Source organism: Mytilus trossulus, chromosome 13 (genome assembly GCF_036588685.1).
Source record: "Mytilus trossulus isolate FHL-02 chromosome 13, PNRI_Mtr1.1.1.hap1, whole genome shotgun sequence".
NCBI classification, from domain to species: domain Eukaryota; kingdom Metazoa; phylum Mollusca; class Bivalvia; order Mytilida; family Mytilidae; genus Mytilus; species Mytilus trossulus.
In genome coordinates, this window is record NC_086385.1 from 2,726,903 (window position 1) to 2,749,821 (window position 22,919).

Here is a 22,919-nt window from a genome sequence, read left to right on the forward strand (position 1 = left end):
GAATTGTTTTAATCTCCTTAAAACGTTGTCCGATTTTGCATTAAATCGATTCGAGTTCACTTTATAAGCGGTTTTAGTTGAATTATGTATGCTTCCTAATTTGACCACACTCTAAAGTCCCATGACACCCAGAAATTTACGACTATATAAAATGATTAAATGCATGTTTCTGAAATTTACAACTTGTGAAAGAGGATAAGTTAAGCTTTCTGTATCAAACTAGTAGAAATAAAATAGGCTGTTCTTTCCGAAATGAAATTGTCAATCCAGTAAACGAACCATGCAAATCAATCGAATAAAGAATGTTAAATCAATCCTTTAAACTACCTAAAAACCAATATATAGAGAATAATACATGGCAAAATCCGTATCATATGTCGTATCATCCCGAGACATCAATATCAGCCCGAGGGCCCTTAGGCCCGAGGGATGATATTGGTCGAGGGTGATACGGCATGTGATACGGATTTTGCCATGTATTATACGCTTTATCATATATTTCAACAGAAGAGTTTTATATTATATGAACTGTTTTCTGATCCATAGCACTGGGTTACCTTCAGTTCTGCTTTTGTCTTGTTTCAAAGCTTTAAAATAACTGCTCAATTATTTATACAAAACACCTAGGTTACCTTACAATCTGTTGTTTTGAAAATATTTTGTTTATTATTGTATTATTGAGTGTTTTGTATTTTTTATAGTTGCATTTAGTGTGCCCAAAAAATTGTTGTAAAAACTTGATGGTCGTGACGTTACATACCAAACAATGACGTCATTAAAAAATTGACCTATTTTTTTTTTTATTTTTTTTTTTAATATTTTTTTTTTTTTTTTAATGTTTAAAAAAAAAAAAAAATAGAAAAAAAATTCTTCAGCAAAAAAAAACCCCAAAAAACTGACTTAAGTTAAAAAAAAAAAAAAAAAAAAAAGGTATGCGATACGGGTTTTACCATGCGATACGGGGTATGCGATACGGGTTTAGCCATGCGATACGGGGTATGCGATACGGGTTTAGCCATGCGATACGGGGTATGCGATACGGGTTTAGCCATGCGATACGGGGTATGCGATACAGGGTAGGTGATACAGACTGGAAAAAAGAACCTTTATTAGATATACAAAATAGCTGTATTTTGTACTAAATATATGATAAATACATTTATCTTACCTCCTAAACATTCATAGGAATATGATTGGTTAAGAGCGACCTCGTGGAAACCGTGTATATTCAATATTAGGTTAGTAGGCGGGGCTTATATCAATACACGGTTAGTAGTGGATTTACAACTTAGGCATTGTTGTATTAAAAGATCTGTTTAATATTGTTATATCAAGGTTGTTGATAATAGATATTTTTCGTTTACATTAGTTTTTTTTAGTGCAGTCCAATTGAAGAAGGTTCTTAAAATTGAACACTTGAACACTTTTTATACAGAAATTAGAAGATGGGTAATGATAGCAAATAAGACAACTTTAGTATACAAATAAATATAGTCGGTAAGATAAATTCGTTACACTAACACACTATGTAACAGTAATACTATGTATATAAAAGGTATCCCCTTTAATGTATGCAATCAATCAATCACCAATGAGCATGCAATGGGAGTTGAAAAAGACTTTCGTGGTCTAAATAAAAACCAATATATATTAATAGGTATATGAATATGTGGTATGAGTGACAATGAGACAATTCACCATTCAAATAAAAATTTATAAAAGTAAACCATTATAGGTCAAGGTCTACACAAACATCAACACGAAGTATTGACTCATACCGAACAACAAGCAAAGAACCTCAAAAACACGTATAGAATACATAACCAAACGACAACTCCTGTACATCAGATTCCTGACTTTGCCCAGGTGCAAACATTTGCAGCGGTATTAAACGTTTTAATAGTATCAAAACTTCTCCCTTTTACTGAGACAACATAGTAGAACATCACAACATAAAAAAAACACGATAAAATATCAATTGCAATGCCTAACTCAATCAAAAAACGTAAATCAACACACTTTGAACGAATAAATCTGAGATATAACAAAGAAGATGTGGTATGATTGCCAATGAGACAACTATCCACAAAAGAGCAAAATGACACAAACATTAACAATTAAAGGTCACCGTACGGCCTTCAACAATAAGCAAAGCCCATACCGCATATAGTCAGCTATAAAAGGCCCCGATAAGACAATGTAAAACAATTCAAGCGAGAAAACTAACGGCCTTATTTATGTAAAAAAATGAACGTAAAACAAATATGTAACACATAAACAAACGACAACCACTGAATTACAGGCTCCTGACTATGGACAGGCACATACATAAATTATGTGGCGGGGTTAAACATGTTAGCGGGATCCCTACCCTCCCCCTAACCTGGGACAGTGGTATAACAGTTCAACATAAGAACAAACTATAAAAATCAGTTGAAAAAGGCTTAACTCATCAGATAGACAAAAAATAAAAGTGGACGTGGCTGGGTATATATAAAAAGTATTCCCTATATTCTATATATGCTGGGTATATATAAAAAGTATTCCCTATATTCTATGCAACCAATTTATCAATCAACATACTAATGATCATGTGATGTGTGGAAAAAGACTTTTGGGGCCTTACATAGCTGATTTTGCGATATGGACTTTGCTCATTGTTGAAGACCTTACAGTGACCTATAGCTGTTAATTTCGGTGTCATTTGGTCTCTTGTTGACAGTTGTCTTATTGGCAATCATACCACATCTTTTGTATCTTCACTCACAAAATATTTATGAGTTATGGTAATCGTGTCACGGTACTTGTCTATCCCAAATTCATGTATTTGGTTTTGATGTTATGTTTGTTATTCTCGTGGGATTTTGTCTGATGCAAGGTCCGTTTCTGCGTGTGTTACATTTTAGTGTTAGGTCGTTGTTTTCCTCTTATATTTAATGCGTTTCCTCGGTTTTAGTTCGTTACCCTGATTTTGTTTTTTGTCCATGGATTTATGAGTTTTGAATAGCGGTATACTACTGTTGCCTTTATTTATGGGTACGATGTAAGAGAGCATTAGTGTACAGATGAAATAATTAATTTTAAATTTATTTTGATTTGATTTTAGTGTTTAAACGAAACTTTAAAGCACTGCATTTAGGATGTTTCGTGGAAGCTAACTTTTATTGATGGGGGACGCTGGAGGGTCCGGAGAAAACAACCGACCTTCGATATAATTTTAATTTGATAAATTAATGAAATGATACATTTGTAAAGTCTCTTAACTGGAGAATATCGACTCTTAATTTTTAATTGTAATTGTAACTGTTTATCGACATTCTATTGTAAATAAAGGCAACAGTAGTATACCGCTGTTCAAAACTCATAAATCCATGGACAAAAAAAAAAATCGGGGTAACAAACTAAAACCGAGGGAAACGCATTAAATATAAGAGGAGAACAACGACACAACACCGAAACGCAACACACACAATAACGGACCAAGCATCAGACAAAACACCACGAGAATAACAAATATAACATGAAAAACAAATACATGAATTTGGGATAGACAAGTACCGTGCCACGTCTTATCTCAATATCTCAAAAATAAGAGAAAACACAAACGACTCAACGTTAAAATGCAACACACACAGAAACGAACAATAATATAACATGTCTATCAAATGATTATATTTAAGAAAGCTACATATACACTCTTCTGTACATATCAAGAAAACATTCGTTGTTTTAATAATAAAAAAAGATACACTTGTTTTGAGGGATTTTACATAATCTCAGAATAACTTAGATTTTAGCGATTATACGTCAAGTTTTCTGAATTAGGTCTGTCGGTATACGTTCTAGTGCAGAACAGTGAACATTGTTTGCATTTCATTTCAGTATACGTTCTATGACAGAAGATCGCAGAACAGTGAATTTTTTTTTCTTTCAATTGCGCCGATTTTTTTCTGTTAGTCAGTTGTACCCATATTATGCATTGGCATAGCTACATATACTCCTCCCTGATCACCAAAGGGAGTTAAACTTATGATTTCCAGCACTATAAGTCAATTAAAAAAAAAGTCCTTTATATATATACAAGAACTTTATGAAGTCTAAGCTCGGAATTTCTGGATTGACCCTTTCGGGATCCGGGATTTTGTATCCGAATTTGGAGATTTTCATCAGAAGGAGCGTCAGGCCTAATCAATTTCATCTGACGGGAAAGAATGGTAGCCCGAAAATTGCAATATCCATTTATCAGTGTCACTTGATTTGTCTTTAATTATACTCTGTCTATACTTAGCCAAACAGACGGGATTTTCCTCCACCGATTATGTGCCAGATGGAAACGACCACAATATATTTGCAGGGGACAACAGTTATATTGAGATATATAGAATGAAAAATTTTGTTCTGCATTTTTTTTAGTTGTAATCTCTGTCCTGCCTTTTTATTTTTCTCTCTATCCGGTCCTGTTTTTTTTTTTTTTTTAGTTTATCCTGACTTTTTTTACATAAATTGTCATCCTGCCTTTTTTTTTTTTTGCAAGTGTCTCATCCTGCCTTTTATTTCTTCTCAAAACTCCTGCCTATTTTTTACAAATTTCATCCTAGCCCCCCCACCCCCCCCCCCCCCCCCCCCCCCCCCCGTACAAATCAAATGGTAGCTCCCTTAGAACAAACAGCCTGTGTCAGGGGTAAAATATGTTCTAAGGTAGAATTAGAAATACATAATTGTATGTTGCTGTTCTAGATCTTTCATAAAATAACGTTGAACTTCAACCTGGAAAAACTAGTTGATTTTTTTAAACTTTTTGAATTATAAATGGACGGGATATAAGTAAATTACCTGACAATTAGTGATGATTCCTGCTGTTTGATTCCTTCATCTGTTAAAATTTGGACATTATTTGCGAAAATATCTCGTTTTAGTTCAATATAACAAATATTCGCGGTAAGAATAACTACCGAATGATTTAATTATTTCAGTTTTGCAAATTTTATAATGATTTTTTTTTTTTACATTTCCAGCCAGTTACTAACAAATGTAAAACGATACGAGAAAAACAAACAACATTTAATTATCTTCGTGTCACACCTATATATAAACTCCTAACGCTAGATTATTTTAAAATTGTTGTAATATAATATATGCTAAGTAGGTGTGAGCCAAGGCCCCGTGTTGAACTATAATAGTGTAATTGTTCTAAGACTAATAATTGGTTATCAAAGGTGATGTGCCAAAAATATGGGTCATAATTTTGCAAGATTTTATATAAGAATGACCCTCCTTTTAATGACATCCTGTATTAAAATGCATTTACGTTTGATAACTGTATATGAATTTGGGGTATGATCTGCATACATATCATATATACATGTATACAAATGATATTGAGAATCTCACATAAAATATATGTGCACCAAACGATGTCAATTCATATATAAAAACTTAAGGCTAGCTGGTACATTTATGAATTATGAGTGATGATGAGTTAGTGCTTGTACATGTATAAGCAGGGTCATATTTTAATTATTGTATATAAGTATAGGTCATTCTTTCTTTAATATTTATATAACTGTAGGTACTGAATTTCAGTGAATGTTATATGAAAATGGGTACGTTTTTTTAGGCAAAAATAGCACACCCCTACCTAAAAAATATCGGAGTTACCCCCACGTGGGTTGTCGTTTGTTAAGGTAATTTCAAACGTGTTTCTCGTTTTGTATATATATTAGACCGTTCAATTACCGGTTTAAATAGATTTATACTGTTTAGTCATGTTGTGGCCCTTTATAGCTTGTTATTCGGTGTGAGCCAGGGCTCCGTGTCAAAGGCCGTACATTGACCTATAATGGTTTACTTTTAAAAATTGTGACTTGGATAGAGAGTTGTCTTATTGGCACACATACAAAATATGTTTACATCTATAAAAGTAAAAATGGTATTTATTATTTCAATTTTGCGATTTTCACAATTTTAACAGCCTTTGATATTATCAGATTATTACATGGCATTTTTCATACCGCATGTATTATCAGCCCTAGGTTCAATATCAGCACAAGAGCCGCATGTATTCCCGTGTCACACCTAAACGTCCTAAACAATATCTCAATACTAGATCATTCCAGATTTATTTGTAAAATAATATGTGATAATCGTCGTCAGTTTTAAACATGGTAGATCTATAGAAGCTAATATTAAGCTTTTGTGAGAAAAAGAAAGTAAAGACTCATCATATTTCGAGTGTGGTAGGTGGATTCGTTGCCTGGCCGGTTCAATCCACAATACTTGAGAATCGCTATTTTCTTCTTTTCCGCTAAGCAAGTGACATTTAACTGTTTAAGAAAATAATGAGAAAAGAATCAGAATATTAAGGTATTCAGGATATGAAATTACGAAGATGTAGTATAATAACCAAAGAAACAATTCTCCACTAAACTAAAAGGCATAGAAATTAACAACCACCGTACGGCTTTCAACAATGAACAAAACCCATACCACACAGCACTGTTAATGTTACATGTCATGTGCTAACACGCTTGAAACCCAGAATGTCGGTCTAATAGAAAACCAAGGGATTAGGATATCCATCCATGACACAAAATCAGTACATGAACAGCAAAAAAGCAAACAAAAAGAAAAGAACAACGCTTTTATTGCTGTTCTTCATCTCAAAGTCACAGCGAGGCCTTCAACACAAAGCAAAAATCGCTCACCTCACTGATTTTTTAAGACGACACCTATCACAGGCATTATGCGAATTTGTTGGCAAAACCAATTTCAGTACATATTCATATCACGTGCCTCAATTCAAAATTTAGACTGATCCAACATATGTAGAAGCAGATATCATTTATTGTATATTAAAGAGTTTTATGAATTTCCATGATTGTACTTTTCACTGCTTCGCAGAGAGTACGAGAAGAAGGGGGGGGGGGGGGGGGGGGGCGGGGCGTGGGAGGAGAGGAAATTCCTTTATATAAACAAGGTAATAGGATGTGCCGCTGAATTATGTCACCTTTTCAAGCTTGAAAATATGGGAATCGGTCGGGAAAACTAGAAGTACAGATATGATAAGATCACCTCCGTCTGTCATCTTTCTTGGTGTTCTAGTCTGTGATTTTATCAACCAAAGTTCTATGGATTGGCCATTTGGTATTTCACTCTTTGATTACGAAACACATGAAACCCAAACAATATGAGAAAAACGATTGGATAATAGAAACCTTATCAATTTAGTATTGACGTGTCCTCTCCACGCCTTTGAAATGCATCATGACCTATATAATTTTTTCTTCCGTGCGTTCATTAGACAAACAACAGGCATGACAGCATAATGTATAAATATAATATTATATTTTTATTAGCAATCACATGTTTTTATTTATACAAGTACAACATAAATAACAAACAACCAAGTGACGGCGCATAATCACATAACTAATTATTTTTTGGTGAATCTTACAAGTGTGGACACAGATCAGTGTGGATAGTATGATTTTTATGAATCCTTAGATAAGCGTGGATACATTCAAGTTTGGATAGTATGATTTTATACCTTTAGCTTTTATTTCTGATATACTATCAACATCAAATACCTTTCGATTCAAAAGCACGCTAAAACATCATCTGTTTTAGTGAGAAGTTCGGTTGGGGCGGTCTTCATTTTTTTCTTTTTATCTATCATTCTATTGTTTTAATATCTACTCATTATTATTGTCTATTTACTTATTCAGTATGTTTTTCTCATTTATTGTTTTTAATTTGACGGAAGCTTATTAAATTTCAAGAGACAGTTGCAAAATATCAAATCCGTTGTTTCATTACCTATTATCAAGGGAAATAACTCATCATCTAACTCTAACATGTGGAACACTGCTGGTGTCAGTATGGGGACAGGAACTGCTGGTTTATTAGCAAGTCTTTGGTTTTAAACGGATATTTAATTTGTGAAAGTCCTTTATTTTTCGTATATATGAGTTACAGTAGTGTTTTGTGAATTGGTTTTTTGTCTGAATGTTTGTCCTTTTTTACTGGCAGTTGTATTATCTTCTCTGTAATGTTTTATGCTAATTTTTTGACATTTCCCCTTGGAATTAAAATCTATCCAAGAGAAGTAGTATTTTCAACCAGAAAGTTCAAACCAAATAATGTAGAAAATAACAACTGCATGTACAAGTCACAATACGGCCTTCAACAATGAGCAAACCTCATACCACATACCGAATTATGGTCCCCTTTTCATTTAAGAAAAAATAGTGTGAGAAATAGTAAAACTAATGTGCTATAAAACATGTGAATGGCAACATTTAAATTACGTTTTGATTTTTTTTAAAGATGTAATGGAAAACTTTCATCGTGTACCTAAATATGTCATTCAGAAACATTTATTTACAATTATAATATTTTACAATCACGTGTAATAACGAATTAATAGTCAATAACAATATAAAATTATAAATAAACAATCTACCTACATATTTTAATCATATAGTTTTGTTGATGAAACGCGATGAAATCCAAAGTTAATCGCGATTGAAGACTTAGTTGTAATCAAAAGAGTTCTGTACATGACGCATAATGATCGATACCAGTGTGGTACAGATTCCATAAGTGCAAAAATATTAAAATAATACATCTGAGTTATTAAGATCCTTAGTGTCCGTTGTACTTTTTAAAGCACATTTACTTTCGCTTGGCCAAGACTTTGTGCTAGCATTGCCATGTGGTTCTACGTCCTCCTCACTTATAGATGCTATCGGAGGAGGGTCCATATTTTGCATTTGCTCATCCATTTCTTTATCGATTTTATCAATTTTTCGCTGAGCTATATTCGCTTGTACAACACTCCCTAATGTTGACCTTGTTTTCTGTTCAGATCTAGCCATCAGAACTGCCTTTCTTAGAATTTCCCGGCGTCTCTTCTTCTTTAATTCATCAATCTTGTTAAGCTGTTCTGCTCGTTTTTTAATTTCGTCCTTTATGTTGTCATTCTGGACTATATTTACGATAGTATGCAGAGACTTTCGAGAGAATCTTCTCTTTCCAAACTGTTTCTGGACATTTCCGATCCGATCTTCAGAAAACCCGAAGTTATCCCCAGATAACGGCGAGAGACTTGCCGTCTCATCCGACTCAACAACGCGTTGTAGCTTTGTGAAATTTTTAATGAAATTTTTACTTAATGTGTTTGCATTCATTTGTTTTCTCCTCTTCTGAAGTTTGTTCCATAAATCTTTCCCTTTCGGTTCTCCTGGTAACTCGTCATCATCATCACGTGGTGTGTCGTCCCCGAGAAGATCAAACGAATCCACAGACACAGTATCACTGTCTGGTTCATTTGAAGATTGCATTTGACGAACGAGATCTAGTCCATCTTCTATACCGATGTTTTGTACGTCTTGTTCTTGATTATTTCCAATCGCATTTCTTATATGCTTTTTGAGTTTGATCTCTGCGCTAGCAATGATATGTAATAGAGTGGAATATCGATGGAATAACATGCAAACAAATTGTATCAGCAGCATAAGCCCAAATACAGCTGTGAACGCGAAGGATATAGGTTCAATCTTTCCTTGGCCTGTATTTCCTGTACTTGTATCAGACTTATCATTGCCGCCACCACATGGAAGCGGAATTGACAAAGAACCGTCCGATTTGTTCACTTCCGTAAGTGTGTATACGATTGTAACAAATAGTGCGTTGATAAGAAGAAAAGCTAGGCAAACTTTGTTTCGAAGCTCAATCAGATCGCTAGCTACTTTCTTTTCGTGTTCCTTATTACTTTCAATTGGGAACAGGTATCTCTTGATAAAAGTTTGCCAAAAGTCGACCTCCCCTTTATCCAGAACGTCAATCGCTCCTTTCCGTAACTGTACATCGTGAACCCAGTAAGGGTCTTTAAGTTCGTCTCTTTTCTTTTGTTTTTCTTCTTTATAAATTGGGTTCACTGTAAAAAAAAAATATATATATTTAAGTTATATTGATTATGATAAAAAAAACTTATTTTGTAGCGCCAGCATGTTTTGTTTATTTTTTTTATTTAATTGTTTTCAATCTTATACATGTGTTCACTGTTACAGTATTAAATATATCTATTTAACTTTACGAAAAAAGCTACGCGAATTTTGTTGAATAAACGGATAAGTTATGATAGAGTCTGGGAAATATTGTTGTTAAAACAAAGTCATCCAGAACAAAACTGGCTCTAAAACTCAACAATATACATAACATAATCATATTCATAGGTTAAGGACGGGTACTCGACACATTATAGGTTTTTATTTCTATTCTCGAACACACTGTCAAGTTTATTTCTATTTTATTCAAAGCAGCATGCTTTTTATATGTTGTTAGCTTACGTCTTTCGCCACTGTCCATTAGGACATCCTGTTTTGAAAATGGTGTCATTTCTTCTTCTTTCTTGTCAGGTTTTGATGACCCGGAAATGCTACCTCGTTGTGAAAATGACGTCACTTCAGTCATTTTGTTATCCATGTCTTCCAATCGCTCCAATATAGCTCGCAACCTGGCATCCTCGTTCTGAACATCAGATCTTGGACAACACATGCACCTAAAAGATAAAAAGGTAAACAGAGGTTAATGGCTGTATTTTAGTTATCCAGTATCACTTTTAAAAAAATCGTAATATATATGCAAATATATCAAATGTTTCATAGCTGAATGGATTGTATGGGCTTTGCTCATTGTTGACGTCTGTACGGTGACCTATAATTCATTACTTCAACGTCATTCTAAAAACTCTGGTTGGATAGTTGTCTCATTTGCAATAATACACACCACATCTTTTCATTTGCATTAAGGTTATTATATTGAAAAGAAACATATATACGAGAAAAGAAGAAAGACGATACTAAAGGGACAATCACAAGTCATAATTGAAAGAAATCAATTCCATGCCACAAACCTTTAAACAACTATACAAAGACCGACAAATGTTTATACAACACGACATTTATAAAAAAACAACTAAAGTCTGAGCAAAGTGAACCCAAAATCAAAATCGAAATGTTAGGAACTCCCGACTGAGAAACAGATCATTATCCACAAGGTGCAAGAATACATTAAACACAATTGAAATTCTGGTTTTATTGATGATCCTACTGTAGTTATTGATATCAAGTTTCTCGTATGAGAACGGAAAAATTATACAATTCATTAGATTGTGTGAAAAAGCTTATAATGGCGTGAGACTTCGTGTTTATCTACTTATGCTCATAGTCACTTAGTCATTGCTCATTATAAAACTGTTTTTCAACTGACTTAGAGAAAATGAATTAACCCCTTTAATTTTAAGGTATCATATTCTATACGGTTAGAAAAGATCTAGATTATGCACATGACGTATATCTAATTTAAATAAATTATAATATATTGAGTACAGCACGTTGAGCAACACCTATTTTTAAATGCCCTTAGTGTTGTTAAATTCAGATAAGAGCTAGAACAAGACTAACCTAAATAAGTTTCCGAATGAAAACTGATATTCAGATGACGCCTGGCTGCTGTCCGATAATCCAATTTTTTCCAACCAGTTCTGTACTGCATTCTGTCGAGGTTTTTCTTGCTGAGCTCCTTGTTGTGGAGTTGGTGCCTTCGTCTCACGTGTTCCCCAAGATACCACGTGGAGATTACCGAGAGAGTAGATCATCAACAACATAGACATTGATGGGATTGCAAGAAAGTACAATAAGCCATGGATAATGCACCAGAATTCCTAAAATAAAAAAAACCCACATAAATATGTTCAATTAATAAATGGGGTTTTGCACTCGCACATTTTTTAAACAATACCACATAGCTCTAATTTAGTCAGAGTAATTAGTTTTTGTATATTGTTATTTTTTTCTCTGTTCTATATGTGTTGCTTCATTATTCAGTAAACCCAATCCAAAGGAGTTGGCTCATTTTCAAAAACCCTTTTTTTTTCTTAATTTCTTCCCCACTTCCACGTCACATATATCAAGGGAAGCAATCCTGTCAGATGTACTAAGTGAAGCAATACCGTCACATATATTAAGTGAAGCAAGCATATACTAAGGGATGCAATTCCGTCACATAAACTAAGGGATGCAATCCCGTCACATATTACCAACTGGGAAGGGAAGCAATCCCATCACATATACCAAGGGATGCAATCCCGTCACATATACCAAGGGATGCAATCCCGTCACATATACCAAGGGATGCAATCCCGTCACATATACCAAGGGAAGCAATCCCATCACATATATTAAGGGAAGTAATCCCGTCAAATATACATATGGAAGTAATCTTGTCAAATATACTAAGTGAAGCAATCCCGTCAAATATACTAAGTAATCCCGTCATATATACTAAGGGATGTAATTCCCTCACATATACTAAGGGAAAAAGTCCCGTCACATATACTAAGGGAAGAAATCCCTCCACATATACTAAGGGAAGTTATCCTGTCACATATACCAAGGGAAGCAATCCCGTCACATATACCAAGGAATGCAATCCCGTCACATGTACTAAGGGAAGCAATCCCGTCAAATATACTAAGGGAAGCAATCAGATCCAATCTCGTCACAAATACTAAGGAAAATAATCCCGTCAAATATACTAAGGGAAGCATACCCGTCTCGTATATACTTAGTGAAGCAATCTCTTCACAAATACTAAGGGAAATAATTCCGTCACATATACAAAAGGAAGTAATCCCGTCTCATATAAACTAAGTGAAGCAATCCCGTCACAAATACTAAGTGAGGCAATCCCGTCACATATACTAAGGGGAGCACTGCCGTCTCATATATACTTAGTGAAGCAATCTCGTCACAAATACTAAGGGAAATAATCCCGTCACATATACAAAAGGAAGTAATCCCGTCAAATATACTTAGGGAATAAATCCTGTCACATATACTAAGGAAAGTAATTCCGTCTAATATACTAAGTGAAGCAATCCCGTCAAATATACTAAGCAATCCCGTCAAATATACTAAGTAATCCCGTCACAAAAACTAAGGGATGCAATCTCGTCACATGTAGTTAGGGAAGCAATTTCGTCACATATATACTTAGTGAAGCAATTCCGTCACATATATACTAAGAAATCCCGTCAAATATACTAAGTTATCCCGTCACATATACTAAGGGATGCAATCTCGTCACATATTCTAAGGGAAGTAATCCCGTCGCATACACTAAGTGAAGCAATCCCGTCACATACACTAATTGAAGCAATCCCGTCACATATACTAAGGGAAGCACTCCCGTCTCATATATACTTAGAAAAGCAATCTCGTCACATATACTAAGGAAAGTAGTCCCGCCACATATACTAAGGGAAGTAATCCCGTCACATATACTAAGGGAAGTAATCCCGTCACATACATTAAGGGAAGTAATCCCGTCACATACACTAAAGGAAGTAATCCCGTCACATACACTAAGTGAATCAATCCCGTCACATACACACAGTGAAGCAATCCCGTCACATACACTAAGGGAAGCACTCCCGTCTCATATATACTTAGTGAAGCAATCTCGTCACATATACTAAGGGATGTAATTCCGTCACATATACGTAGTGAAGCAATCCCGTCACATGTACTAAGGGAAGTAGTCCCGCCACATATACTAAGGGAAATAATCCCGTCACATATACTAAGTGAAGCAATCCCGTCACATACACTAAGTGAAGAAATCCCGTCACATATACTAAGGGAAGAACTCCCGTCTCATATATACTTAGTGAAGCAATCTCGTCACATTTACTTAGGGAAGTAGTTCCGTCACATATACGTAGTGAAACAATCCCGTCACATGTACTAAGGGAAGAAGTCCTGCTACATATACTAAGGGAAGTTATCCCGTCACATATACTAAGGGAAGTAATCCCGTCACATACACTAAGGGATGTTATCCCATCACATACTCTAAGGGAAGTAATCCCTTCACATACACTAAGTGAAGCAATCCTGTCACATATACTAAGGGAAGTAGTCCGGTCACATATACCGAGTTAAACAGTTCCGTCACATATACTAAGGGAAGCAATCCCGTCACATTATCTAAGGGAAGTTATCCCGTCACAAATACTAAGTGAAGCAATCCCGTCGCATACACTAAGTGAAGCAATCCTGTCACATACACTAAGTGAAGCAATCCCGTCACATAAACTAAGGGAAGTAGTCCGGTCACATATACTGAGTTAAACAGTTCCGTCACATATACTAAGGGAAGCAATCCCGTCACATTAACTAAGGGAAGTTATCCCGTCAAATACACTAAGTGAAGCAATCCTATCACATGTACGTTAACGTTGTGAAGTAATCCAGTCACATGTACTAAAGGATGTTATCCCGTCACATATACTAAGGAAATTAATTCCGTCACATATACGTAGTGAAGCAATCCCGTCACGTGTACTAAGGAAAGTAGTCCCGCCACATATACTAAGGGAAGTAATCCAGTCACATATACTAAGGGAAGTAATCCCGTCACATACACTAAGGGAAGTAGTCCGGTCACATATACTGAGTTAAACAGTTCCGTCACATATACTAAGGGAAGCAATCCCGTCACATTAACTAAGGGAAGTTATCCCGTCAAATACACTAAGTGAAGCAATCCTATCACATGTACGTTAACGTTGTGAAGCAATCCAGTCACATGTACTAAAGGAAGTAATCCCGTCACATATACTAAGGAAAGTAATTCCGTCACATATACGTAGTGAAGCAATCCCGTCACGTGTACTAAGGAAAGTAGTCCCGCCACATAAACTAAGTGAAGCAATCCTATCACATGTACGTTAACGTTGTGAAGTAATCCAGTCACATGTACTAAAGGATGTAATCCCGTCACATATACTAAGGAAATTAATTCCGTCACATATACGTAGTGAAGCAATCCCGTCACGTGTACTAAGGAAAGTAGTCCCGCCACATATACTAAGGGAAGTAATCCAGTCACATATACTAAGGGAAGTAATCCCGTCACATACACTAAGGGAAGTAGTCCGGTCACATATACTGAGTTAAACAGTTCCGTCACATATACTAAGGGAAGCAATCCCGTCACATTAACTAAGGGAAGTTATCCCGTCAAATACACTAAGTGAAGCAATCCTATCACATGTACGTTAACGTTGTGAAGCAATCCAGTCACATGTACTAAAGGAAGTAATCCCGTCACATATACTAAGGAAAGTAATTCCGTCACATATACGTAGTGAAGCAATCCCGTCACGTGTACTAAGGAAAGTAGTCCCGTCACATAAACTAAGGGAAGTAATCCAGTCACATATACTAAGGGAAGTAATCCCGTCACATACCCTTAGGAAAGAAATCCCGTCACATACACTAAAGGAAGTAATCCCGTCACATAAACTAAGGGAAGTAATCCCGTCACATACACTAAGTGAAGCAATACCGTCACATACACTAAGTGAAGCAATCCAGTCACATACAGTAAGGGAAGCACCCCCGTCTCATATATACTTAGTGAAGCAATCTCGTCACATATACTAAGGAAAGTAATTCCGTCACATATACGTAGTGAAGCAATCCCGTCACGTGTACTAAGGAAAGTAGTCCCGCCACATAAACTAAGGGAAGTAATCCAGTCACATATACTAAGGGAAGTAATCCCGTCACATACCCTTAGGAAAGAAATCCCGTCACATACACTAAAGGAAGTAATCCCGTCACATAAACTAAGGGAAGTAATTCCGTCACATATACGTAGTGAAGCAATCCCGTCACATGTACTAAGGGAAGTAGTACCGCCACATATACTAAGGGAAATGATCCCGTCACATATACTAAGTGAAGCAATCTCGTCACATATACTTAGGCAAGTAATTCCGTCACATATACGTAGTGAAGCAATCCCATCACATGTACTAAGGGGAGTAGTCCTGCCACATATACTAAGGGAAGTAATCCCTTCTTATATACTAAGGGAAGTAATCCCGTCACATACACTAAGGGAAGTTATCCCGTCACATACACTTAGGGAAGTAATCCGTCACATACACTAAGGGAAGTAATCCCGTCCTATACACTAAGTGAAGCAATCCTGTCACATACACTAAGTGAAGCAATCCTGCCACATATACTAAGGGATGCACTCCCGTCTCATATATACTTAGTGAAGCAATCTCGTCACATATACTAAGGGAAGTAATTCCGTCACATAAACGTAGTGAAGCAATCCCGTCACATGTACTAAGGGAAGAAGTTCCGCCACATAAACTAAGGGAAGTAATCCCGTCACATATACTAAGTGAAGCAATCCCGTCACATATACTAAGTGAAGCAATCCCGTCACATAAACTAAGGGAAGTAGTCCGGTCACATATACTGAGTTAAACAGTTCCGTCACATATACTAAGGGAAGCAATCCCGTCACATTAACCAAGGGAAGTAATCCCGTCAAATACACTGAGTGAAACAATCCTATCACATGTACGTTGTGAAGCAATCCAGTCACATGAACTAAAGGAAGCAATCCCGTCACATATACTAAGGGAAGTAATCTCGTCGAATATACTTAGTGAAGCAATCCCGTCACTTATACACTTAGAGATGCAATCTCGTCACAAATACTAAGGGAAGTAATCCTGTCACTTATACTTAGTGAAGCAATCTCGTCACATATACTAAGGGAAGTGATCCCGTCACATTATCTAAGGGAAGTTATCCCGTCACAAATACTAAGTGAAGCAATCCCGTCGCATACACTAAGTATAGCAATCCTGTCACATACACTAAGTGAAGCAATCCCGTCACATAAACTAAGGGAAGTAGTCCGGTCACATATACTGAGTTAAACAGTTCCGTCACATATACTAAGGGAAGCAATCCCGTCACATTAACTAAGGGAAGTTATCCCGTCAAATACACTAAGTGAAGCAATCCTATCACATGTACGTTAACGTTGTGAAGTAATCCAGTCACATGTACTAAAGGATGTAATCCCGTCACATATACTAAGGAAATTAATTCCGTCACATATACGTAGTGAAGCAATCCCGTCACGTGTACTAAGGAAAGTAGTCCCGCCACATATACTAAGGGAAGTAATCCAGTCACATATACTAAGGGAAGTAATCCCGTCACATACACTAAGGGAAGTAGTCCGGTCACATATACTGAGTTAAACAGTTCCGTCACATATACTAAGGGAAGCAATCCCGTCACATTAACTAAGGGAAGTTATCCCGTCAAATACAATAAGTGAAGCAATCCTATCACATGTACGTTAACGTTGTGAAGCAATCCAGTCACATGTACTAAAGGAAGTAATCCCGTCACATATACTAAGGAAAGTAATTCCGTCACATATACGTAGTGAAGCAATCCCGTCACGTGTACTAAGGAAAGTAGTCCCGCCACATAAACTAAGGGAAGTAATCCAGTCACATATACTAAGGGAAGTAATCCCGTCACATACCCTTAGGAAAGAAATCCCGTCACATACACTAAAGGAAGTAATCCCGTCACATAAACTAAGGGAAGTAATCCCGTCACATACACTAAGTGAAGCAATACCGTCACATACACTAAGTGAAGCAATCCCGTCACATACAGTAAGGGAAGCACCCCCGTCTCATATATACTTAGTGAAGCAATCTCGTCACATATACTAAGGAAAGTAATTCCGTCACATATACGTAGTGAAGCAATCCCGTCACGTGTACTAAGGAAAGTAGTCCCGCCACATAAACTAAGGGAAGTAATCCAGTCACATATACTAAGGGAAGTAATCCCGTCACATACCCTTAGGAAAGAAATCCCGTCACATACACTAAAGGAAGTAATCCCGTCACATAAACTAAGGGAAGTAATTCCGTCACATATACGTAGTGAAGCAATCCCGTCACATGTACTAAGGGAAGTAGTACCGCCACATATACTAAGGGAAATGATCCCGTCACATATACTAAGTGAAGCAATCTCGTCACATATACTTAGGCAAGTAATTCCGTCACATATACGTAGTGAAGCAATCCCATCACATGTACTAAGGGGAGTAGTCCTGCCACATATACTAAGGGAAGTAATCCCTTCTTATATACTAAGGGAAGTAATCCCGTCACATACACTAAGGGAAGTTATCCCGTCACATACACTTAGGGAAGTAATCCCGTCACATACACTAAGGGAAGTAATCCCGTCCTATACACTAAGTGAAGCAATCCTGTCACATACACTAAGTGAAGCAATCCTGCCACATATACTAAGGGATGCACTCCCGTCTCATATATACTTAGTGAAGCAATCTCGTCACATATACTAAGGGAAGTAATTCCGTCACATAAACGTAGTGAAGCAATCCCGTCACATGTACTAAGGGAAGAAGTTCCGCCACATAAACTAAGGGAAGTAATCCCGTCACATATACTAAGTGAAGCAATCCCGTCACATATACTAAGTGAAGCAATCCCGTCACATAAACTAAGGGAAGTAGTCCGGTCACATATACTGAGTTAAACAGTTCCGTCACATATACTAAGGGAAGCAATCCCGTCACATTAACCAAGGGAAGTAATCCCGTCAAATACACTGAGTGAAACAATCCTATCACATGTACGTTGTGAAGCAATCCAGTCACATGAACTAAAGGAAGCAATCCCGTCACATATACTAAGGGAAGTAATCTCGTCGAATATACTTAGTGAAGCAATCCCGTCACTTATACACTTAGAGATGCAATCTCGTCACAAATACTAAGGGAAGTAATCCTGTCACTTATACTTAGTGAAGCAATCTCGTCACATATACTAAGGGAAGTGATCCCGTCATATACACTAAAGGAAGCAATCCCTTCACATATACGTAGTGAAGGAATCCCGTCACATGTACTAAGGAAAGTAATCTCGTCAAATATACAAAGGGAAGTAGTCCCGCCACATAAACTAAGGGAAGTAATCCCGTCACATACACTAAAGGAAGCAATCCCGTCACATGTTCTAAAGGAAGCAATCCCGTCACATGTACTAAGTGAAGCAATCCCATCACATGTACTAAGGGAAGTAGTCCCGTCGCATAAACTAAGGGAAGTAATTCCGTCACATATACTCAGGGCAGTAATCCTATTACATGTTCTAAGTGAAGCAATCCCATCACATGTACTAAGTGAAGCAATCCCATCACATGTACTAAGGTTAGCAATCCCGTCACATATACTAAGTGAAGCAATCCCGTCACATGTTCTAAGGGAAACAAACCCGTCAAATATACTAAGGGAAGCAATCCCATCACATGTACTAAAGCAATTTATCCCGTCACATATACTAAGGGATACAATCCCGTCACATATTCTAAGGGATGCAATCCCGTCTAATATATACTAAGGGAAGCAATCCCATCACATGTATTAAGGGAAGTAATCCCGTCACATATACTACGGGAAGTAATACCGTCACATAATAAGTGAAGCAATCCCGTCACATGTACTAAGTGAAGCAATCCCGTCACATGTACTAAGGGAAGCAATCCCGTCAAATATACTAAGGGAAGCAATCCCATCACATGTACTAAGGGAAGTAATCCCGTCACATATACTTAGGGATGCAATCCCGTCACATATACTAAGGAATGCAATCCCGTCACATGTACTAAGGGAAGCAATCCTGTCAAATATACTAAGGGAAGCAATCCCGTCACATATACTAAGGGAAGTAGTCCCGTCACATATACTAAGAAATGCAATCCAGTCACATATACTTAGGGAAGTAATTCCGTCAAATATACTTACTGAAACAATCCCGTCAAATATATAAAGGGAAGTAATCCCGTCAAATTTGCTTTGTGAAACAATCCCGTCACATATACTAAGGGATGAAATCCCTTCACATATACTAAGGGATGCAATTCCGTCACATAAACTAAGGAATGCAATCCCGTCACATATTCTCAGTGATGCAATCCTTTCACATATACTGAGTTGAACAGTTCCGTCACATGCTCTAAGTGAAAAAAACTCCGTCACATATACTATGGTAAGTAATACCGACACAAATTATAAGTGATGCAATCCCGTCACATATATACTAAGGGGTGCAATCCCGTCACATATACTAAGGGATGCAATCCCGTCACATATTCTAAGAGATGCAATCCCGTCACATATTCTAAGGAATGCAAACCCGTCACATATACTAAGTGATGCAATCTTGTCACATATACTAAGTGAAACAATTCCGTCACATATACTAAGTGAAACAATTCCGTCACATATACTTAGTGAAACAATTCCGTCACATATAGTTAGCGAAGCAATTCTGTCACATATACTAATTGGACCAATCCCGGCACATATACTAAGGGAAGTAAAAGAAATCCCGTTACATATACAAAGGGAAGTTATCCCGTCAAATATACTTAGGAATGTAATCCCGTCATATATGTATACCTGTGGATGAAGCATGGCTGATAAGACAAACACACCAGCTACAAAAACCAGGAAGAATGTTGTCACGGAACAAAATGCTGCTCCGACTGCCTCCTTCAACAACCCAACTATAACTATCATCATCAACAACGAGTACAAGGTCGACAAAATGGCCGCATAGCTCAACTGAAAAATATTATAAAATATTAAATAAACGTGTATTTTACTAAATAGTGGACTTAATTTGCAAGTGAAAAAAGACGTAGATTCATAGGAAATCATACTTCAAAATATTTCATTGTTTTTTTTTATTTTTTAATCAACCGACCACAATTTCAGAAATCCAATATTATAACGTAGAAGAAACCACTTCCTTGAAATAAGATGCAGATCCAGTATAGGCGCCCTGAAAATTAATAAAAAATATCGGTTAATTGCCGTCGATGTTTGTGGATAGAAAAATGGTTCTATAACACCTTATTATCATGAGCGCCACCCTCCCGCAACATCAAATCCTTGATTCGCAACTGTAGAAAATAAAGTAATACCTGAACGTCTGTTTTAGCAACAAAACAAAGGACCACCATTATCACAACCGGAATTAGATTGACAACAAACGCTGTCCATGGTTCAATCGCCGGAAATGCTGTATACAACGATCCGAGAATCATTAACAATATCGTGCCAGGGGTCAATATTGAGGACACCATCATAAACATTTGGTAAGCGATGTATAGTTTTGAAATGTCCTCGTTTTTGGCCGTGACGTTTTTCCAATCCATTAAAAGGTCCATGATGTTTGCCATTGTTGATGGCGACCATCGTCGACGCTGATTGTAAAATTCATTAAATCCTTCTGGGGCATAGGTCAGGGCATCAGAGGCAGCGACATACTCTACTTTGTATCCTTGTTGTAGCAAAAGGGTACACAGCCAACGATCCTCACCTTAAATTATAGATAATAACCATAACGTTCATACATGTAACACCAAGTTGTTATAGTCATTGTTTCTATTCTATACTTTGAATCATGTGGCAAAGGTACTAGTTTCATTTAACAGTCACGCCATCTTAAAATTAAAACTTTTACAAATATGAGTTTGTATTTATCCAGAAAAGCATGAAAGTTAGCAATAATTAAGACATTTGTTTTCCATTCGCTCTATTTGTGTATAAAGTCGAGCGTTTTTTGTTTGTTTTTTACGTTAATTTTTATGAGCTTCCGTAAATTAGAAATGAACTTCTTCTAATTTTTTTAATCATACCAATATTAATGAGCATGTACCGGACATGGTAAGATATTTAATACGGATAATAAGATAAGGAATACAATTACAGTACAATATATGTATTCAATCCCAGATCAAAATGTTGCTTTATGTTGACATTATCAATGATACTGCGAAGCTCTCCGTACCTTTTGAGAAAGGTTAAATAACTAATTTTAAAATTCAAACCTTGGTCATATTGTACGTAGTGACTAGCTTCGGTAGGTGGCGTTGTATATCGTTTCATCACGTTATCGTCCATTAAAGCATAGCCTCTAAACAAACTGAAACATCCGGGGCTGCACAGGACACACCCCATAACATTCTCTGCCGCTTTCTGTAGCCAATGGCTGATAGCATACTCAAACTTCTGGTACCAAACCATAGGTCCTAAAAAAACAAATGACATAAATTTTATGCGTCCTACATTATTTTTTCTTCTATTTCCGGTAATTGATATGCCCCAAATTAACTACCCCTGGTTTCCCAAATCTTCAATTGCATTAGTTTGGTGTACGATATATGCTCCTTTAAGACATAGAAATCGGAAGTATTTTGACAACAACGATTATATTGGTATACTTTGGTTTTAATTGGTTTTGTCTAAGAAATTGACTTTAATAGTGTGGCACCACATTTAATCTTGCATATGGAAATAGTTTGTAATTTAAATAAAACAAGCAAACATATAGTATGACACATTCTTAGAAATTTATTTACTTAATAAAAACAGTGTTGTAAATCCAAGTTTTATCAAACTTTTCTTTAGAGAACGATCGGTGCATTACTTTTGCGCGCATTACAATCACATTTGCGCGCAGCTTTTGATTACATTTGCGCGCATTATTTTGACAAGTAAACACAGGTAAACTGACAGAGGTAAAATGCAGGTAATAATACTAATTTATTTATTAAAAAATACATCGATGTGGAGAGTAGGATTGCTCAGTGAAAATAACAAGATGTGGTACAATGTATGAATACCAATGAGACAACTATCCAACAACGTTCATATGAAAAGGATGTAAGAAAAACAGTCAGTTTAACATATATAATTTAATTATGTATGTGAAGTTAGCAGCCGGTTCGTTATTCGTTATTCGATATTCAATATCCAATCGGCTGCTAACAGCCAGTTTGATATTCAAAATTTAGTGAAAAAATTACAAGATAATTAAATACTTGATAACATAAAAAGCATGATTTTCATATTTAAAAAGACTGATAAGGTACGTGGGAAATCGTTAAATGACCTTTTCAAGCTGTCGT

General features: G+C 36.3%; 1 protein-coding gene across 1 annotated transcript; it reads right to left on the reverse strand.

The window, feature by feature from the left end:
• Positions 1-8,107: 8,107 nt before the first annotated feature.
• Positions 8,108-22,039, reverse strand: LOC134694862 (chitin synthase chs-2-like). The gene is made up of 6 exons (XM_063555961.1): positions 21,840-22,039; positions 20,931-21,328; positions 20,404-20,568; positions 11,466-11,725; positions 10,350-10,561; positions 8,108-9,937 (listed from the first exon to the last, which is right to left on the reverse strand). The coding sequence occupies exons 1-6, from the start codon at positions 22,033-22,035 to the stop codon at positions 8,613-8,615; spliced, it is 2,556 nt and encodes an 851-aa protein (XP_063412031.1). The 5' UTR covers positions 22,036-22,039; the 3' UTR covers positions 8,108-8,612.
• Between the last annotated feature and the right edge of the window lie 880 nt (positions 22,040-22,919).